The 17075-nt window shown below is 43.0% G+C and overlaps 1 protein-coding gene across 1 annotated transcript in view; it reads left to right on the top strand.

Annotated features, from left to right (window-relative positions):
- Positions 1 to 17075, top strand: part of DNAH14 (dynein axonemal heavy chain 14) — a 439459-nt gene that overhangs the window by 82624 nt on the left and 339760 nt on the right. The window contains 4 exon segments of the mRNA XM_029912981.1: positions 268 to 325; positions 491 to 588; positions 9265 to 9437; positions 9955 to 10302. Of these exon segments, the coding sequence (XP_029768841.1) occupies positions 268 to 325; positions 491 to 588; positions 9265 to 9437; positions 9955 to 10302 (677 nt within the window).

Below are 17075 nucleotides of genomic sequence, written 5' to 3'. Positions count from 1 at the left end.
TTTAGGAATTTTAATTAAAATTTTTCTTAGATTTTGTTTCTATTGCTCAGGAAGTCTCAAACTGAGGGCATCCAGCCTGCCAGCACCCTTATCTCCATAAAAAGAGAGTAGTGTCACACACACTTGACTTTTTTCCTGTTTCCATCTGTTGGTAGAAGAAGTTACAACCACTGTTTGGACTGATTAGCATGTTAAGGGATATAAGACACCAAATTAGGAGGTAAGACATTAGAATTTTGTTCAATACTTGTGCTTTCTTTTCTATAGCAGGCAAAGCAGAAGTCAACCCTGAATCAGATAATAAAGCGGAATTAAAACAGGAATGGTAAGTGTAGTCTTAGAAACATATTTAACAACACAGTATTCAGAGTATAACAGCTGATAGTAATGGGCTAAAAGTGGGCATTTTAGTTGAAACCTCTATAATAGTATGCACATTTTTTTTAAATATATTACCAATATTCAGAATGTTGATTATTTTCTTTCCTAGTTCTTCATCATTCTGTACAGATATCTTTTTAATTCCCAATAGAAGACAGTTTTCTAAAAAATTACAAGGAATTGTGGATGGTCTAGAAAATACTACCGGTATGTATGATTGTTGGTATCACTTCATAAAGCAAATACTTGCGAATATGTGATAGAACAAAGCACCAAGCAAGAAAAGAGGAGAGATTAGCAAATGCTATGGAGTGGGAGGAAGAGAGAGATTTAGGAAAATGAAGAAAGGGTGACAGAAGAGAGGAAAAAAATAGAAGTCAAAAAAGAAAGGGAGGCAAATACAAAGAATAGAGGGAGAGAAAAAGGGTGTGGGGAGAATAACATTGGTGGTGGTGGTCCAACTCCTTTTGGTTTTTTTTTTAACAAATGTTGATTCCACGCATAAATTTTGTATTGAGACTTTATACACTACTGAAGTTTAGAGTAGGCTGTCATATGTGCCCTTTGGCAGCCCATTGGATTTCCATATCATAAATCAGCTTTTTTCTTATATTGGATAGTTTCAGGACATTGCGTATTTATAGTATGATATATAGAACTGATCTGGATGACAGATCAAAAATAATGCAAATTTTCTTCTTCTAGAGAGTTCCTATGGGTTGTCTACTTCAGGTGCGCGTACACCCCATGTGCCTTTGATTATATTTCTTGCTCTCAATGTCTGGTTGATCCATAAGTACACCCTAGCTATCCTCATGCCCTATACTTAAGATACATAGGGCAGTACAGGACCACCCACAGCTGCAATTTCTTCTCAACCATGTGTGGCATGTAATGGAATGCTGTGGTGTCTGCATGGCTAGCTTCTCACTTAGCTGTAGTGTTTATATATACATAGTTATGTTAGTTTGTGTAGTTAGGATAGATTAATAGTGAGGGGTTGTTACAGATTTTTAGAGAAGAAAAAAATCTCTTTTTAAGGAGCCATTGATTAAGAAAATTTTTCCTAAGATTCTCACCAGTGTGTGCCCAGTTCACCCACTTATTCTTATAGGTTTCCTTCTACAGGGATTGTCTCTGAAAGGGTTTATTCAATACCTAATTGGGATGAAAATCCACATTATCACTCTCATATGCCCTGGTACCAACCTCCCTGGAGCCCTCCTTCTCTCACATATGGGGCATCACAATGGCCTTTTTGGAACATGTGGGAACCTTTTGGGGATAGATATGTGATGGAGCAAAAGCATTCCAATGAGAAGATTCATGGAAGACAACCAGTGTTGTCACAGCCTCTTCCTATTCACTCTGTTCAGAATGAAGACATATAATGTCAGGAAGTGCAACAGCTAGGGGATGAATCACCTCTCTCTCAAAACATCACATCGACCTTGCAGGGTGAGGCTGTCATGCCTTCACCTCCATTTTGTGCGGATGATTTTAAACTGTTTCAAGAACCAATGAAAAGAATTGCTGATGCTTTACAAATGTCTTTAAAGGCAATTCAAGAATCTCAACTCATATTATTGGGTATACTTCAGTTATCTTCCAATGGGTGATGCTTCCAATCAACAAAGCTTTATTTGAGCCAGCGAAAAGTGTTTGAATGAGTCAGCCACCATTCCAGCTACACATAAGAGAGTTGACAAGAAATATTATTTATCTCCCAAGGACTCACAGTTCCTGTTTTCCCTTCCAGTTCATAACTCTTTTAGTAGTAGACATTGTCACTGAAAGGTCAAAGCATGGTTGTAGATCAACCTTGCCTGACAAAGACCAAAAATACTTGAATTTATTTGGAAGAAAAAATTATTAGTCTGCCACACTTCAGTTTAGAGTAATGAATTTCCAAGCATTGATGGCAAAGTACAGTTATATTAAATATAACAACTTTCATATTTTATTAAGTTTCTGCCACAAGATCAGAAGATTCAGTTTCAGTCCTTGAAAGCTGAAGGTCAGACAGTAGCCAGATATTCACTTCAGGCTGCTTTGATGTCACCGGCAACACACACTGTGGCTACAGCTATAGTAATACATAGAGCATCATGGCTACAAGGGTCTGAAATTCCTAAAAAGGCCCAGAGCACAGTGGATGAGCTTTATTCAGTGATAAAACAGATGCTTCATTCCATTCACTGAACAAGTATCAAAGGGGTAGCCGTGTTAGTCTGGATCTGTAAAAGCAGCAGAGAGTCTTGTGGCACCTTACAGACTAACAGACATATTGGAGCATGAGCTTTCGTGGGTGAATACGAAAGCTCATGCTCATCCGAAGAAGTGGGTATTCACCCACAAAAGCTCATGCTCCAATATGTCTGTTAGTCTATAAGGTGCCACAGGACTCTTTGCTGCTCCATTCACTGAAGGACTCCAGGGCAACCTTACATTCCCTGGAATTTACACACCTGTCAATAAGAGAAAATATAAGCGCAGTTTTCACAAAGACAGTGTTCTGTGCAAATGTCTTACCAGTAAAAACTGTCTGAACCTCCCAGAAAGAAGGGAAAGTTTCAGAAGAGGCCTTCCTTTAGCAACAATAGGACCATGCAACCATCCGCATCTCGGAAACAGCAGTTTTGCTCAGAAGGCTGAGAGCTGCTAACCACTTGTCATTTTAGATCCAATGAGTCATCCTTCTTTGCCTACCCCTCTATTCAGAAGTCACCTTTATCTTTTCTGGAAAACTTGGGACTGCATAACATCCAAAAAGTGGATTTTAGAAGTGGTAACCTCGGGATACGCAATCCACTTGAAAGTTATCCCTGTCCCATCCTTTTTCAGGGACCTCTCCATGACTGTCTTTTGAGAAAAGAAGTGGATTTTCATGGAAGCAAGATCTCTGTTACATTGGCAGAGAGGTCTACTCAAGGTACTTCCTAATCTCCCAGAAGAAGGGGGAATAGAGACCCATTCTAGACCTAAGGAGATTAAACACCTTCATCCAGTATTCAAAGTTCAAGATGGTCATATGATCCAGGAGACTGGTTTGCACTTCGCAGCCCCCTACCTCGAGGATGTGCATTTTCATACAGCCATACATATGGCTCACACACATCTGCTATGATTCACAATAGATTAAGATCATTACCCGTACAGAGTGTTCCCATTTGGACTTTCATCAGCACCCAGGTTGTTCACAGGGTACTCTGAGGGTTTGTCTACACTTACAGTACTGCAGTGGCACTGCTGTAGTGCTTAGTGAAGACGCTATCTATAACAAAGGGAGAACTTCTTCCATTGGTGTAGGTACTCCACCTCCCTGAGAGGCAGTAGCTATGTCGACAGGAGAAACCCTCCCGTCGATTTAGCCCTGTCTACAGTGGGAGTTAAGCCAGTATAACTACGTCGCTCAGGGGTGTGGATTTTCCACACTCTTGAGTGACGTAGTTATACAGTAACTCCTCGCTTAACGTTGTAGTTATGTTCCTGAAAAATGCAACTTTAAGCGAAACGATGTTAAGCAAATCCAATTTCCCCATAAGAATTAATGTAAATGGGTGGGGGGTTAGGTTCCTGGGAAATTTTTTTCGCCAGACAAAGACTATATAAATATATATACACAGTATAAGTTTTAAACAAACAATTTAATACTGTACACAGCAATGATGATTGTGAAGCTTGGTTGAGGTGGTGAAGTCAGAGGGTGGGATATTTCCCAGGGAATGCCTTACTGCTAAATGATGAACTAGAACAGCTGAGCCCTCAAGGGTTAACACATTGTTGTTAATGTAGCCTCACACTCTACAAAGCAGCACAAATGGAGGGAGGAGAGACAGCATGGCAGACAGAGACTCTCACCTGTGTGTGTGTGAGAGAGAGATGCGCATTGCCCCTTCAAGTACACTGACCCCAGTCTAAGTACATTGCCTTTTTAAGTAGATCAGCAAGTTGAGACAGCCCCTGCTGCCAGCAAGTTCCCTCCATCCTGAGCCCTGTCGGTCTTCCCCCTGCTCTGTGGAGATGAGGTAAGCGGGGGACAAGAGCAGGGGGGAAACTACATGCCAAACTACATCTCCACTGTTTTCAGGCCTGGCTCTGAAAAGTTCATATCCCCAACAAACATTGGTTGCATATACCAGTTTCAATTCCACATACAGTAGTATTATCACTTGGTGGAAGGACCTCACCACAGGTTGTATGGGGATGCCATTTACCCCACCTATTCTGTCAAAGATGATAATGTCTTACACATCACTAATTGCATGGGGGACACATCTGGATGAACATGTGGTGGTGCAGGGCAGCTGGAGTGCTAAAAAAGCTACCCTACATATCAATATATTGCAACTGAGAGCACTAAGAAATGCATGCTTACACCTCCTACCATTATGTGCTACATACATTTAACAAGGGGGTGCATGATCATTTTGCTTATGCAAAGAAGTGATGCGTTTGTGGAGCTGGTGCATGAAATATCACCAGCATAACAGGTGCACTTACCAGGTCTACAGAACACAGTGATGGACAAATTAAGCAGACATTTCTCAGTAGACAGCTAATGGAAAAGTGCTTCAATCAATATTCCATGAGAGGAGTTTCCCAGAGATAGACCTCTTCACCACCCAGGTCAACAAAAGTGCAAGGTCACTGATCATCAGAGGACATGTTTCAGATTGTGTGTTTTGAAAATACTGTTTTATGCCTTTCTGCTATTCCCTTAATTCAGAAGGTGCTAAAAAATATAAAGCAAGTTAAGTCATAGTTCCAAAATTGTCCTAACAAAGCTGGTTCCCAGATTTAGTCCATCTCTCAACCACTCCAATGATTAGCTCCCCTGAGGTCCAACCTGCTACACCAGAACTAAGAACAGATTTTCCCATCCCAGTCTGGTGTTCTTGCACCTGATGGTGTGGTTGTTAGATGAGTCTCAAACTTTGAGGAGAAATATTTAAAGAATCTTCATAATATTTTGTTGAACAGCAGGAAGTGGTCAACTTGAAAAACTTATATTGGTAAATGGACTAAATGCCGAGTTTGAGGTGAGGAAAGAGATCAGTCTCCCAGAGTTTCTCCATTACCTCAGATGTTAGTTATTGACTGATAATAGAAGGATGTGGGATTTTGTTGAGTTAAATAATAGTTCAGTTAGAGGCCATCAGTGCCTTTCATTTCTTGGTGGAGTGTTACGTTTTCACTCACCCTAAGATAGTTAGATTTCTCAAAAAGCTAGTAAACCGTTACCTCCCTGTTAGATGACTGCCACAGATTGAAGACCTTAATTTGGTTCTGTCAGCTTTAATGAGACTTCCATTCAAATGTTTAGTCAATTGGTCCTTCTTACACTTATCAATTAAAGTGTCTTTCCTAGTGGTTATAATTTCAGCCCGGAGGGTTGGGGAGTTGGGAGCTCTTGTAACAGACTCCCCCACCCCCCCCACCCCCTTCCCCCCAGCCTTATGTTGTGTTTCATGGGGACAAGATAACACTTCATCTTCGCTCTTGGTTTATTCCCACAGTGGTCCCAAATGTGCGTATTAATCAGGAAATTCATTTGCTGGAGTTCTATCCTAAACCTTCTGGGAATTCTGGGGAGGCCAGAATGAATGCATTATATGTGGACAGCTCTCGCTTTTTACCAACAAAGAACTAAACCTTTCTGAGCCTCTCTAAAACTTTGTCTTGTTTGGAGAAGGACTGAAAGGCTGCCCAATTACATCTCAAAGTTTATCTTATCTGATTGTGGCATGTATACAAAGCTGTTACGAAACCTTGAAAATAAAGCCACCTACAAATATTAAGTTCATTCTACAAGGGTGCAGTCTTCTTCCATGGCCCAGTTAGCAAATGTCCTTATACTTGATATTTGTAAAACAGCTACGTTGGGCTCTATCCAGTGTTTACTAGACATTATGCCCTTTTTCAAACTTCTTGAGTTGATGCCTCTCTTGTTTTGGCTATGCTTCAATCTGCTGTAAGTAAAAAAAAAAAAAAAAAAAAGACTCTGAAGCTCCCATCCTCATAAGAGGATTGCTACTTGGGAGTCACCTGAAGTGGAACACCCATTTGGGACTGTCACTCAACAAAGCAAGGAAGGTTTCTTGCTATGTATGGTAATTGGAATTCTTTGAGATGTGTCCCTGTTGGTGCTCCACTACCCACCATCTTTCCCCTCTGCTTCAGAGTCCTTAATATTTGAAGAATTCCACAGTAGCAAATGAAGTGGAGTGGCAGTTGATCCCATGCTGCCCTGTATACCCTTAGTACAGGGCACAAGGACACCTAGAGCACGTGTGTACCATGTCTACACTGCTAGCAAAAAATCTTCAATTAAAGGTGTTTGTGAACCTGACGTGCAGCACCCATAGAACACACATCTCAAAGTACAGTTACTTTAAGATACATTGGATCCAGCATCACAATCTACCAAGGAGTCCATGGCAGTGAGGTCTTCCTATTGATTTCATCGTTATTCTGTTGTTGTTCTTGTATATTGGCTGGCTTGTACCAGTAGCAGTTTTTGCTTGCCTGGTAGGCAGGGTCTGTTGTCAGTTTGCAGAGACTGGGGAGGCCCAATCACAGGTGAGGTCAGAATTGGATGCGTCCTATGCCTACAAAATCTGGGGATAATCCTGGACTAGTTAATGTCAGTATTGTTCTTTAGGGCACTGAGGTAGCATGCTGTAGTGAAAGCTATGAACTCCTGAGTTCTAATATTGTCTTTGCCACTAACCAGCTGTGTGGCTTTGGCTAATCACTTAACCTCTCTTTGTCTCAATTTGCCATTATATAAAATAGCATATGAAATCTGTATGGGGCAGCTTCTTATCTTAACACATCATAGAATCACAGGGTTGGAAGGGATCTCAGGAGGTCATCTAGTCCAACCCCCTGCTCAAAGCAGGACCAATCCCCAGACAGATTTTTTTGCCCCAAATCCCAAACTGGCCCCCTCACAGCCCTGGGTTTAGCAGGCCAATGCTCAAACCACTGAGCTATCGCTCCCCCCTGACCTCAGTGTTCCTATTAGGCTTGGTTCACCCTATAAATACAATGGGATAGGGATGCAGTTTGCATCTATCTGATCCTGTAGGAGCAGTTGCACCAAGACAGTGATCTACAGGAACAGTGGCAATGTTTACACTATCTTCCGATAGTAGTTCCTCAAGGGGAGAGCAGCTTTAATTTCTTACTAGGTTTGCCCTCTTTGGTCATTCCTGCCCACTTCCTAGGCTCTACCAACTGGCTTCAGCTGCCCCGTTTGAGTGGGACTTGTGGGCAAATTATGTCTTTGTGATTTTCCACTGGACAGGCTTCCTGCTAATGAGGCCCAGCACAATAGGTTCTGGCAGTATGGATTGAATCAAATATCTTGACTGTACAATATTGTGAAATTCTTTTCTGCTTTCATTAGAAAACTATTTCTGTTAACCAATTTTTGGTGGTCATTTGAGTGTTCACCTAAACCAAGTTTCACTACCTACCTGAAAGGGTGTTGTGAGGATTGGTTTGTATATGGTTGTACAGCACTATGAAGATGAAAAGTGCTGAATTTAGCTATAGCAAGTAGAGGCTGATTTGCAAATTTAGTTACATATATATTAACAATCTTGCATTCTTCATGCCTAACATGGATGGATGTATATGTTCCTGTATGCCTGTTGTTCAAAAAAGGTGGGGAACCCTTACCTCTATGTTTGTTGAAATAATTATTACATTTATACTTGCATATATTGAATATTATAGCATATTTAGATACCAAAGGCCAAATTAATCTGTGGCACAGTGGGGGCACTTCTATTAACTTCACAAGAGTTGCTGCTACTTATACCAGTGGTGACTTTGGCCCTGTTGCGTATCTTCTTTTTATTTATCATGACACCAAAAATTAGTAAATATATGTGTGCAGTTATACTTGCCATGTTAATAGCACTTGTCCCTACCACTGGCACAAACTAGCTTTCAGTGACAGTGTCACAGGAAAAACAACAAGGAGTCCTTGTGGCACCTTAGAGACTAACAAATGTATTTGGCCATAAGCTTTCATGGGGTAAAACCCACTTCATCAGATGCATCTTCATCTGATGGTTTTAGCCCATGAAAGCTTATGCCCAAATAAATTTGTTAGTCTCTAAGGTGCCACAAGGACTCCTCGTTGTTTTTGATGATACAGACTAACATGGCTACCACTCTGAAAGGTGTCACAGGAGGCACTTATGTGTATGCATATTAATCTTAACTCCAGGGGTTAACATTGGGGTCATAGTAAATACATCCTGGCCTCAGTTACACTGGCACAACTGCAATGGCCTCAGGATTTGGCCCCTTGAGTTTAGACAGAAATATTTTCCATCACTAGAATATCTTAACAGCTTTTAAAATACTTTGCATCACTGTTGTGTGAAGATGAATGAAATTCTGCAATATATTTTCCTTATGCTCTGTTATTTCACCTCCTGTGCATAATATGTGGTGCACCAAATCAATATTGTTCTCTTTTGTAAGTAACAAATTTATCTTTGGAGGCTTGGAATTATTCATACTTAAGTATAATTTGTTAATAGAAAAAAAAGGATTTTAGAGCTCCAAGATTTTGTATGTGAAATGAGACACAGATTGCCGTGAAATAATGGTAAATTATAAACTACATAGACAATAAGCACGCTATAGAAATCTTAATTTTTAATTCAATATATACAGTTCAGTGTGGTGATTTCTTCATTATGTATCATATTGCGGTAGATTATATGGGGAAGTACAATATTAGTGTAATTGGAGAGTGGAATATGCATGCTGTTTATGATCTTTGTTTATGTATTATTGTAAATTTGAGTTCTGAGAAGAGTCTCAGAAAATTAACTTGTTTTAATTATCTCTTTTTAGCTCAGGTTATTCCATTTTCTCGTGATACTCATCTGTCAGTCTTCATCGCTCAGTCTTTACATAAAATAATGCAGTCACCTGAAAGTTGTACAGAATTATGGGAAAAAGAGTATCCAGCACCATGGCCCAGTTGGGAGCTACTTCTAGGAACAGATCCATGCTACCAAAACAAAGTGTGTGGTGCAAAGTTAAAAAATGTATCTAAGTAACATAACATTTGATTGTAAAAGTATATTTTAAAATAATCTGTTATATGTTGAATGCTAACTCTGTGTTTGGCACTGTACGCAACAGAAAATAACACTCCCCCTGCCCTGAAGAGGTAACATTCTAATAGACACACACACAGGATGCGCTGGGAAACCCAGCGGTGGCAATATTTGAAAAAATGTTATCAACTTGCTTTCTGTTGGCATCATATTAGAAGTGAATCTTTAGGAAGGACTCTTGGGAGGTAGTTGTAAACTAAATATGAATATACCAATCTGAATTTATGTAAGAAAGTATAGGTCCTGGTATTTTTTACAGAAGTTCAACTTATCTATTTTGACAATTACTGTTTTGAAAAATTATTAATTTACAAAACTGGTCAGTAGATATCTAAATTGCTGTTAACAGAGAAAATTTAATTAGACCAACCTTTTGTCAAAATGAAATTTGTAACTATTTCTTACAATATTAAATCTACAGATTTTGACTCTTCTGTCTATTCTTAGTAGTTCAATGGAACAAGTTGAATCTTATAGCAGAAACTTTATGCGATACTGTGCCATGGTGAATGAAGCTAAAACTATGAATATGGAAATCTTAGCACTACAAAGGGAATTATCGTCACATGATTTCAGAGGCATCTTAAATAAGTATACAGCTGATGTAAACGAGATTATACGTATGACTATTGAAAGACGCATTCATATGATTAAGGTCAGAAGTGTTAACTATCAAACAGACTGCCTGCCATATTTTGAAACCCTGGTTAATATAATACGTTCATCATTGTATGCAATAGTTGAAGCAAGGAACTCACATCTCTCAGAAGTAAGTGACTTGATCATTTTTATTGCACACGCATTTAGGGTTTATAAATGAAAATATGTTATATAGCATATAGTATGTATGGTATTATTCCACACATATATTAATCAGCAATATCATGAAACCAAATACTGCTTAGTTGCTATGATGTCATTAAAAGATTATATAATTAAAATGATCTTTTTTACATTTATGAAGGGAAACCTTAAGCTATGGTTCTTTTTAAAAGCTACTCTAAAAATGTCTCATAGGGTTCTACATTTTTTTATTTCTCTCTGTTTACCACAGCAAATTTCCTCAGTTTCCAAGAAGATTTATTTTCTAGTTGTCAGATCCATCCATCCATCTGGTCAATCGCCTTTCATTAGTACCGTTCCACATAATCTAAGACATGCCCTGGAAAATGAGTTTTGCATAGCAAGGTCCATATTGGACTTTATAATGTATTGTGTTCTTTACACTTTGCAGATTTTAGGAAGCTATGCTTGGGGGATATGTGTCATCTTCAAAATTATTTTTATAAAAAACACTTCCAATTCTTCAAGTGGTTGTTCACATGTACTGCATTTATGGTGCACAGCATGAGGCCACCATCTTTGAAGAATAGTGCCCTCGGGTGCCCCATAGCTTAGGCATAAAGGATGGGGTGGGCAAAACTGCTCTCCAGTTCCTTCTTTCTATTTGTGGTTGTGAGACTGAACATCTGCAGTATCTTTGCCCGATGTGCTACTTAATTCTCATAGTTAGTTAGATGTAGTTAGTTTCATTCTTTCTAGCTCATTAGCTATATGTATATATATATACATAAGCTAATGAGCTAGAAAGAATGAAACTATATATATATATCCATATATATATATATATATATATATAAAAAACCCCAAAAACTTTTAGCTTTATAGTCAAGTCCAGGTGCTCTTGGCACCAGACCCTTAGACAGTCCAAGGCCCTGGGATTCAAGACCTGTCCCTCTTGTGAGGAAGCCATTTCTATCAACAATAGACAGTGTAAGAGCGTTTTTTGTTTGGAGGATGTGCATATACCACACAAGTGCTCTATATGCTGTTCCTTTTCTAAAAAGACCCAAAAATCCAGGGTCATCTGAAAACATTCCTCCTTGAGAGCTTCACAATGGCTTCATTGACTCCTGAGCATGAGAAGTCTATGTGATCAGACCGTACAGTCTCTGAGAGCACTCCAGTAAGTCAACGGTTCACTTTGAGTTCCAGAGATCATTTCGTTTTGAGGAAGTCCCTCTCTTTTCCAATGGGGTTGGCCAGTATCTCTTCAGTGTCCTCAGGTCAATCTTCTGAAGAGAGGCCTCAAAGAGCACCAATCCCATGGTCACTGGAGACACAGATGTGCATCTCTGGCACTGAGCAAGCTGTAATGGGTCCCATTGATGCCTTGACATCAAGCAGTCATCACAACATTTCTTCTCAGTCTCCAGATGCCACTGACGAGTCTGGTACTAGTAATCGTGGACTGAAGCACTCAGCACTGAAAGTGTCATCTCCAAAGATCTCAGCATTAGAGCTCCGTGCGCACAAATGTACTGTTTCTGACTCTGAAAATCCCAGTAACAAAGGACCACACCCAGAAGAATCTACCCATGGCACTGGTGCAGAGTGCGAGCAGTTATTACTCTCTGGTACTGACTGTACTTCCTCCTGCCTTGCTGCCTGAGCCTTTATTTGTGGTACCCACCCAGCTCAAGGTACTGAGACACCTAATGGTAACTGACGAAGATGACATTCTGCTACTTTTTTCTGCCAAGAAGTTACATACCCTGGCACAGACCTCAGCACCGTTACTGGTTCATGATCTCCCTCCTGGACATCTGAGAGATCTGCTTCATGGACGGAGGTAGCTTATTCCTTCTTTGAGTGCTTGTCCCTATTTGCATTCTGCTTTAGGTTGTGCATGTGCTTCATGTGCCTGTGAATGGAAGTTTTTGCTAGCATTGGTCTGTGCATGGGTCCTACCTATCACCATACCAAGGCTATACCACCATACCAGCTCCATGTGCAGGTGGCGGAGTCCCCCATGGTGCGCCAGAGGTTGGTCCTGGCAGAAGTCACCAAAGTCGGAGACCTCCTGGACTACGACCGGGGAGACTGGCTGGATCCCCTGACGCTCGCTCAGCGCATGGGGCTCTCCAGACCTCGTACTCCCCGGCGCGTCCTTCAGGAGGTGAGGGCCGCTTTGCCGCCCGCTGCTCAGGACTACCTCGACCGGGTCCTGCGAGAGGGCACGCCCCGCCCACCCTCCACTCCAAGCCCTCCAGACTTTTTCATCGGGTCCCTGCCCCGTGGACCCAACCTCCCCCCCGCCCCCCCCCCGTCCCTTCGCCATGAGCCGGCTGCACAATCTGCAGCCGGTTCTGTTCCGGACCACGCCAAGGAAACATCTATACACGCTCGTGCTCCATGTTCTTCATGTCCTCACCCTCGCGTCCCGCCCCGATACGAAGTGGCGGGACCTTCTGCCACCTCTGGAGGGTGAGGAGCCCCGGTGGGCCAGCCTTTATTCTACTCTGATCCCAAAACCCACCGGAGACATTGGTTGGCGGCTCCTTCACGGAGCCGTGAGCACGGGCGTGTACTTGGCACGGTTTACCCCATCCCAGACACCTGTCCCTTCTGCGGCGTGAGGGAGACCCTGGCGCAAGTTTATCTGGAGTGCGCCAGGCTGCAGCCCCTATTCCGGCTCCTCGCGGATATTTTGTTAAGATTTTGGTTGCACTTTTCTCCTCACCTTTTTATTTATGCACTCCCTATCCGTCGCCCCACAAAGTCACGGGACCTCCTGGTCAACCTCCTCCTGACCCTAGCGAAACTGGCCATCTATAAAACCAGAGTGAGGAGGTTGGCTGATGGAGTCTCCTGTGACTGTGGGGCCTATTTCAGGTCCTCTATTCGTTCACGTATCCAGGCAGAGTTCCTCTGGGTGGCGTCCACTGGCTCCCTTGACGCCTTCGAGGAGCAGTGGGCGCTGTCCGGGGTTCTCTGCTCGGTGTCCCCGTCTGGTTCGCTTCGTTTGACCCTTTGACCTCACTCCTGTCCCTCTTCTTTTATTAGTTGTCCCCCGTAATTTTTTGGTCTCCAGGTCCTGTGGACCCCCCCTTAGGCTGGGGGGGATCCTTTAGCGGGCTTTGCCCGCCCACTTCCTGGATCCCAGTAGGACCATACCAAGGCTAAAAAGGGCTATGCAGGACCAACTGCCACTACAGTTCCTTCTCGCTACCCTTGGCTTGACACCCCCCCCCCACTCCTGTACCCTATCTCCACAGAATAGGGGAGAGGAGACAGGGCTCAGGACTTAGAGCAGGAGAGCCGCTGAGGTCTGAACAAGCCTTCCGGGTTGTGAGTGAGTGCCTTAAAGAGACAGCGCGCAGTGTCTCAGAGACTTCCCTATCAGCGAGCACACACACACTCTGTCTCTCCACACACACCCTGCCCATGTACCCCATCTTTGCAGAGCAGGGGAAGGGGGGACAGGGCTCAGGAGCAGGAGAGCTTTCCGTGATTGCCTTAAAGAGACCACACATGGTGTCTCTCAGAAACTTCCCCAGCATCCAGTTCACACTGTGTCTGTGTCTCACTCACACGCACCCACTCACCTCCTAACACACTTGTATTATTGTTACTTCTTGCAGTGCACATATATTGTGTAATTTTATTCTTTCAAAGTGTTATTTTAGTTTTTTGACTGGTCTATGCATTTCATAATTTTTATTTCTCTCTTACACATAAATTTAATTCTTTGAGTAGTGAGTTCTAAAATGCCTAACCTGTCCTGTCTGGAGTAATTATTCCTATGGTAACTTTTAAAAGATAACATTATATCTAGGTTTTTTATTTCTACTGGTGGTGCATATCCGCACATTACCTCGGTGCTTATAACAGAATTTATTCCACACATGGATGGAAAAAATTAGAGGGAACATTGGTTTCAGCACTCCCTCATTAGTGACTGTCAGTCTCATATGATACGGTATGCTCCCTCCGGGGCTCCTTCTCCCTTCGCCTCTGAAACACCTCAGTGTCCCTATTGAAGTCCCTGGGACCTGTATACAAGACATCCCTCTCTGGGGCCACATAGTGAGCATGACACAAGGTGAAAGAAGGCCATTTTAACCCAAGGAGGAGCCTTCTCAGCTTCCTAGACAGGAAGTCAGCTGGAACAAGGGGACACCTCAGCTCCACTGGTCCTGTTATCTTCACCCAACAAGGCAGTGGTTTGAGCTTCGGTTTCAGTTCCTGAAAACTGTCAAAAAGGACTGCTGAAGCACCTCTAGATACCACTAGACGTGCATGAGGCTCCTCAGAGATTATTGGACATCCATCGTAGCTTGATTCCGAATAAGGTTGCCCTCTTTATCAGTGAGGCAGTCTGAGAACCAGCAAAGACTGTGTCACAGATTCTGGCCACCGTTGCCCCTACATCTTGAAGAGCGGAAAAAATATGTACCAGCTAAAGGGGCAGATGATCTCTTTTCAGATCCTGTCCCAAACACGCTCAATCAGCAAGTAAGAAGAGTAAGCAACAGAAAAGGTCAGCATCATTTTACAAGGATACTAAACATCTAGACCTCTTTGGGAGAAAAAACTATTCATCATTGAGTTTTCAGTTTATCCGTTGGGATAAAAAGAAAGAAAAGAACTTTAATTTATATTTCCCGCCCTGTCTAGGGGGATTCCCTCCCTTCCTGCCAGGGGCATTTAGAAGACTCTCTAAGTTCTGTCAGTTTTTTTTTAAAAAAAAGAGGAGGGAGAAATAACTTTCTTCTGCATTCCTCACTGCTAGAGAGTGATAGCCCTCCCTCCGAGGGGCATGCCCAGCTGTGCTTCAAGAGGTACCTCTCCTGCAAAGAGTCAATTCCTGTAATGGACAGACACTCTCACTGTGTCCAGTGCAGAAGTGCTCTCTCTGCAACCAGCTAAAGCCAAGGTCTTGCAAGAATTGGGAGCTGAAGTCAAAACTCCTCCTTATGGAGAAGACACTTCAGCCTCCAGGGGACTCCAGTATAGACCCCGGATCATCCCCAAAGCTTTCAATGTCAAAGGAGTAGAGTCGCAGAAAAGACCAGCAGATTCTCCCTATAAAGGCTTGAGAAAAAGGGCTCCAAGTCCCCAAACTGAGTTGTTGGCCAGCCAGAGGGGTTCCCCATTGCAGCCACATCGGTACTAGTGGTAACCAGAAGTATCAGGGTGCCTCTGCTGTGAGCTCAGCTGCACTGCCTAGAGACACCAGGAGTCAGGTTCTGAGGCAGTGGTACCACCCCCTAAGGACAAAGACAGTTACTGTACCGTCTCTAAAAGAGAGGCACCAAGTAAACCTTCAGTACCGGGTGTGACAAAGCTCCCATCTAGGAACACTCTGCACCTTCTCAGCTATCAGTACTGATAACCTACCACAGACACTGAGATAACGAGCCCACAGTACCGCAGGAGTTCTGGTACCCTACAGACCTGATGGTTGGGAAAGAACCACAATCCCCATTAGTTGGTACTGGGGCCCTGGTACCGAGCACATCCTGGCACCCGGAATTGCCCTCTGCATCAGGCCATGTACCACTAATAGCCTGGTCAGCGCCACCCTTACCCATTGACAAGGAGGATGTCATTTTCCTGGTCTCTCATTGTGTTCTGCTGTCACAATACAAGGGCTCTCCTCAATTCCATTGAGCCAACACATGATCATGGTACGGGCCCACTGGGGCAACCCCACCACCTAATACCCTTCCCTCAATGGCGGTATTGGGATCTTGGGTGACTTGCACATCATGGCCATCCAGTATCTCTCAGAGAGTCCACCAGACAGTTTCCTACAGCCTCGCTGTCCAGAGCCCCTGAGCCGGGGAGGAAGAAGCTTTTGCACAAGAAGAAGAAGGGCTTGAAGGGGAAGCTACTGCTCCCAGCAAACTTCTCCCCATTTCCACCAGATGAGGCTGTAAAGCCTCCCCCAATCACTAGGTGATGATTTTAAGAGAACTGACAAAATACAACATCCCTCCCAAAGAGGTAGACTTCCTATTTCAACATCCGCAACCCAACTCCATCATAGTAGGTGTGGTTAATGCACGAGGCAAGCAACATCATGGCAAGTTGACCTCATACAATCAGGATTGGAAAAGGCTAGATCACTTTGGCAGGAAGGCATACTGGTCTGCAACATTGTAGTTTAGAGTCATGAAATACCAAGCTGTGATGCCCAAATATAATTTTATTAATTATGGGAAACTCAGTACATTTCTGGAACATTTACCGGAGACACAAAAGGAGCTGTTTCAGGCCATTGTCAGACGGGGTCAGTCAGTAGCCAGAACGGCGTTACAGACAGCACTGGACGCAGCTGATACAGCGGTCTGCTCAATCTCCACGGCAGTGGTAATGACGCAGGCTTCTTGGCAACACCTTTCTGGGTTGCCCAAAGAGCTGCAGATGATGATGAAAGATCCCCTGTTTGAAGGGCCTGAGCTCTTCGCAGAGAAGACAGTCTCTTCTCTCCACACCTTGAAGGATTCCTAGGCCACATTACGCTCCCTAATAATCTAGTACGCGGGAATGGAAGGTACAGAATGGAAGATGTAGCACTCAGCCACAGGACAGGACACGACTTCCTCAGTACCCACAGTCTCAGCGCTATTATGAGCCGCAATGTAAGAGGCTCGGGGTTCAGAAGCAGTCAAAACCTCAACCAGTAACCTCTCAGACCACCTCTTCTAAACACTTTTGACAGGTTGGTTGAAGGTCTGAACAACTATAACTTGC

This window comes from Terrapene carolina, unplaced genomic scaffold (assembly GCF_002925995.2).
Source record: "Terrapene carolina triunguis isolate 2854851 unplaced genomic scaffold, T_m_triunguis-2.0 Scaffold406, whole genome shotgun sequence".
Taxonomy (NCBI): domain Eukaryota; kingdom Metazoa; phylum Chordata; order Testudines; family Emydidae; genus Terrapene; species Terrapene triunguis.
Note: the sequence above shows the minus strand (reverse complement) of the source record. Positions and strands in the feature narration are given on the sequence as shown.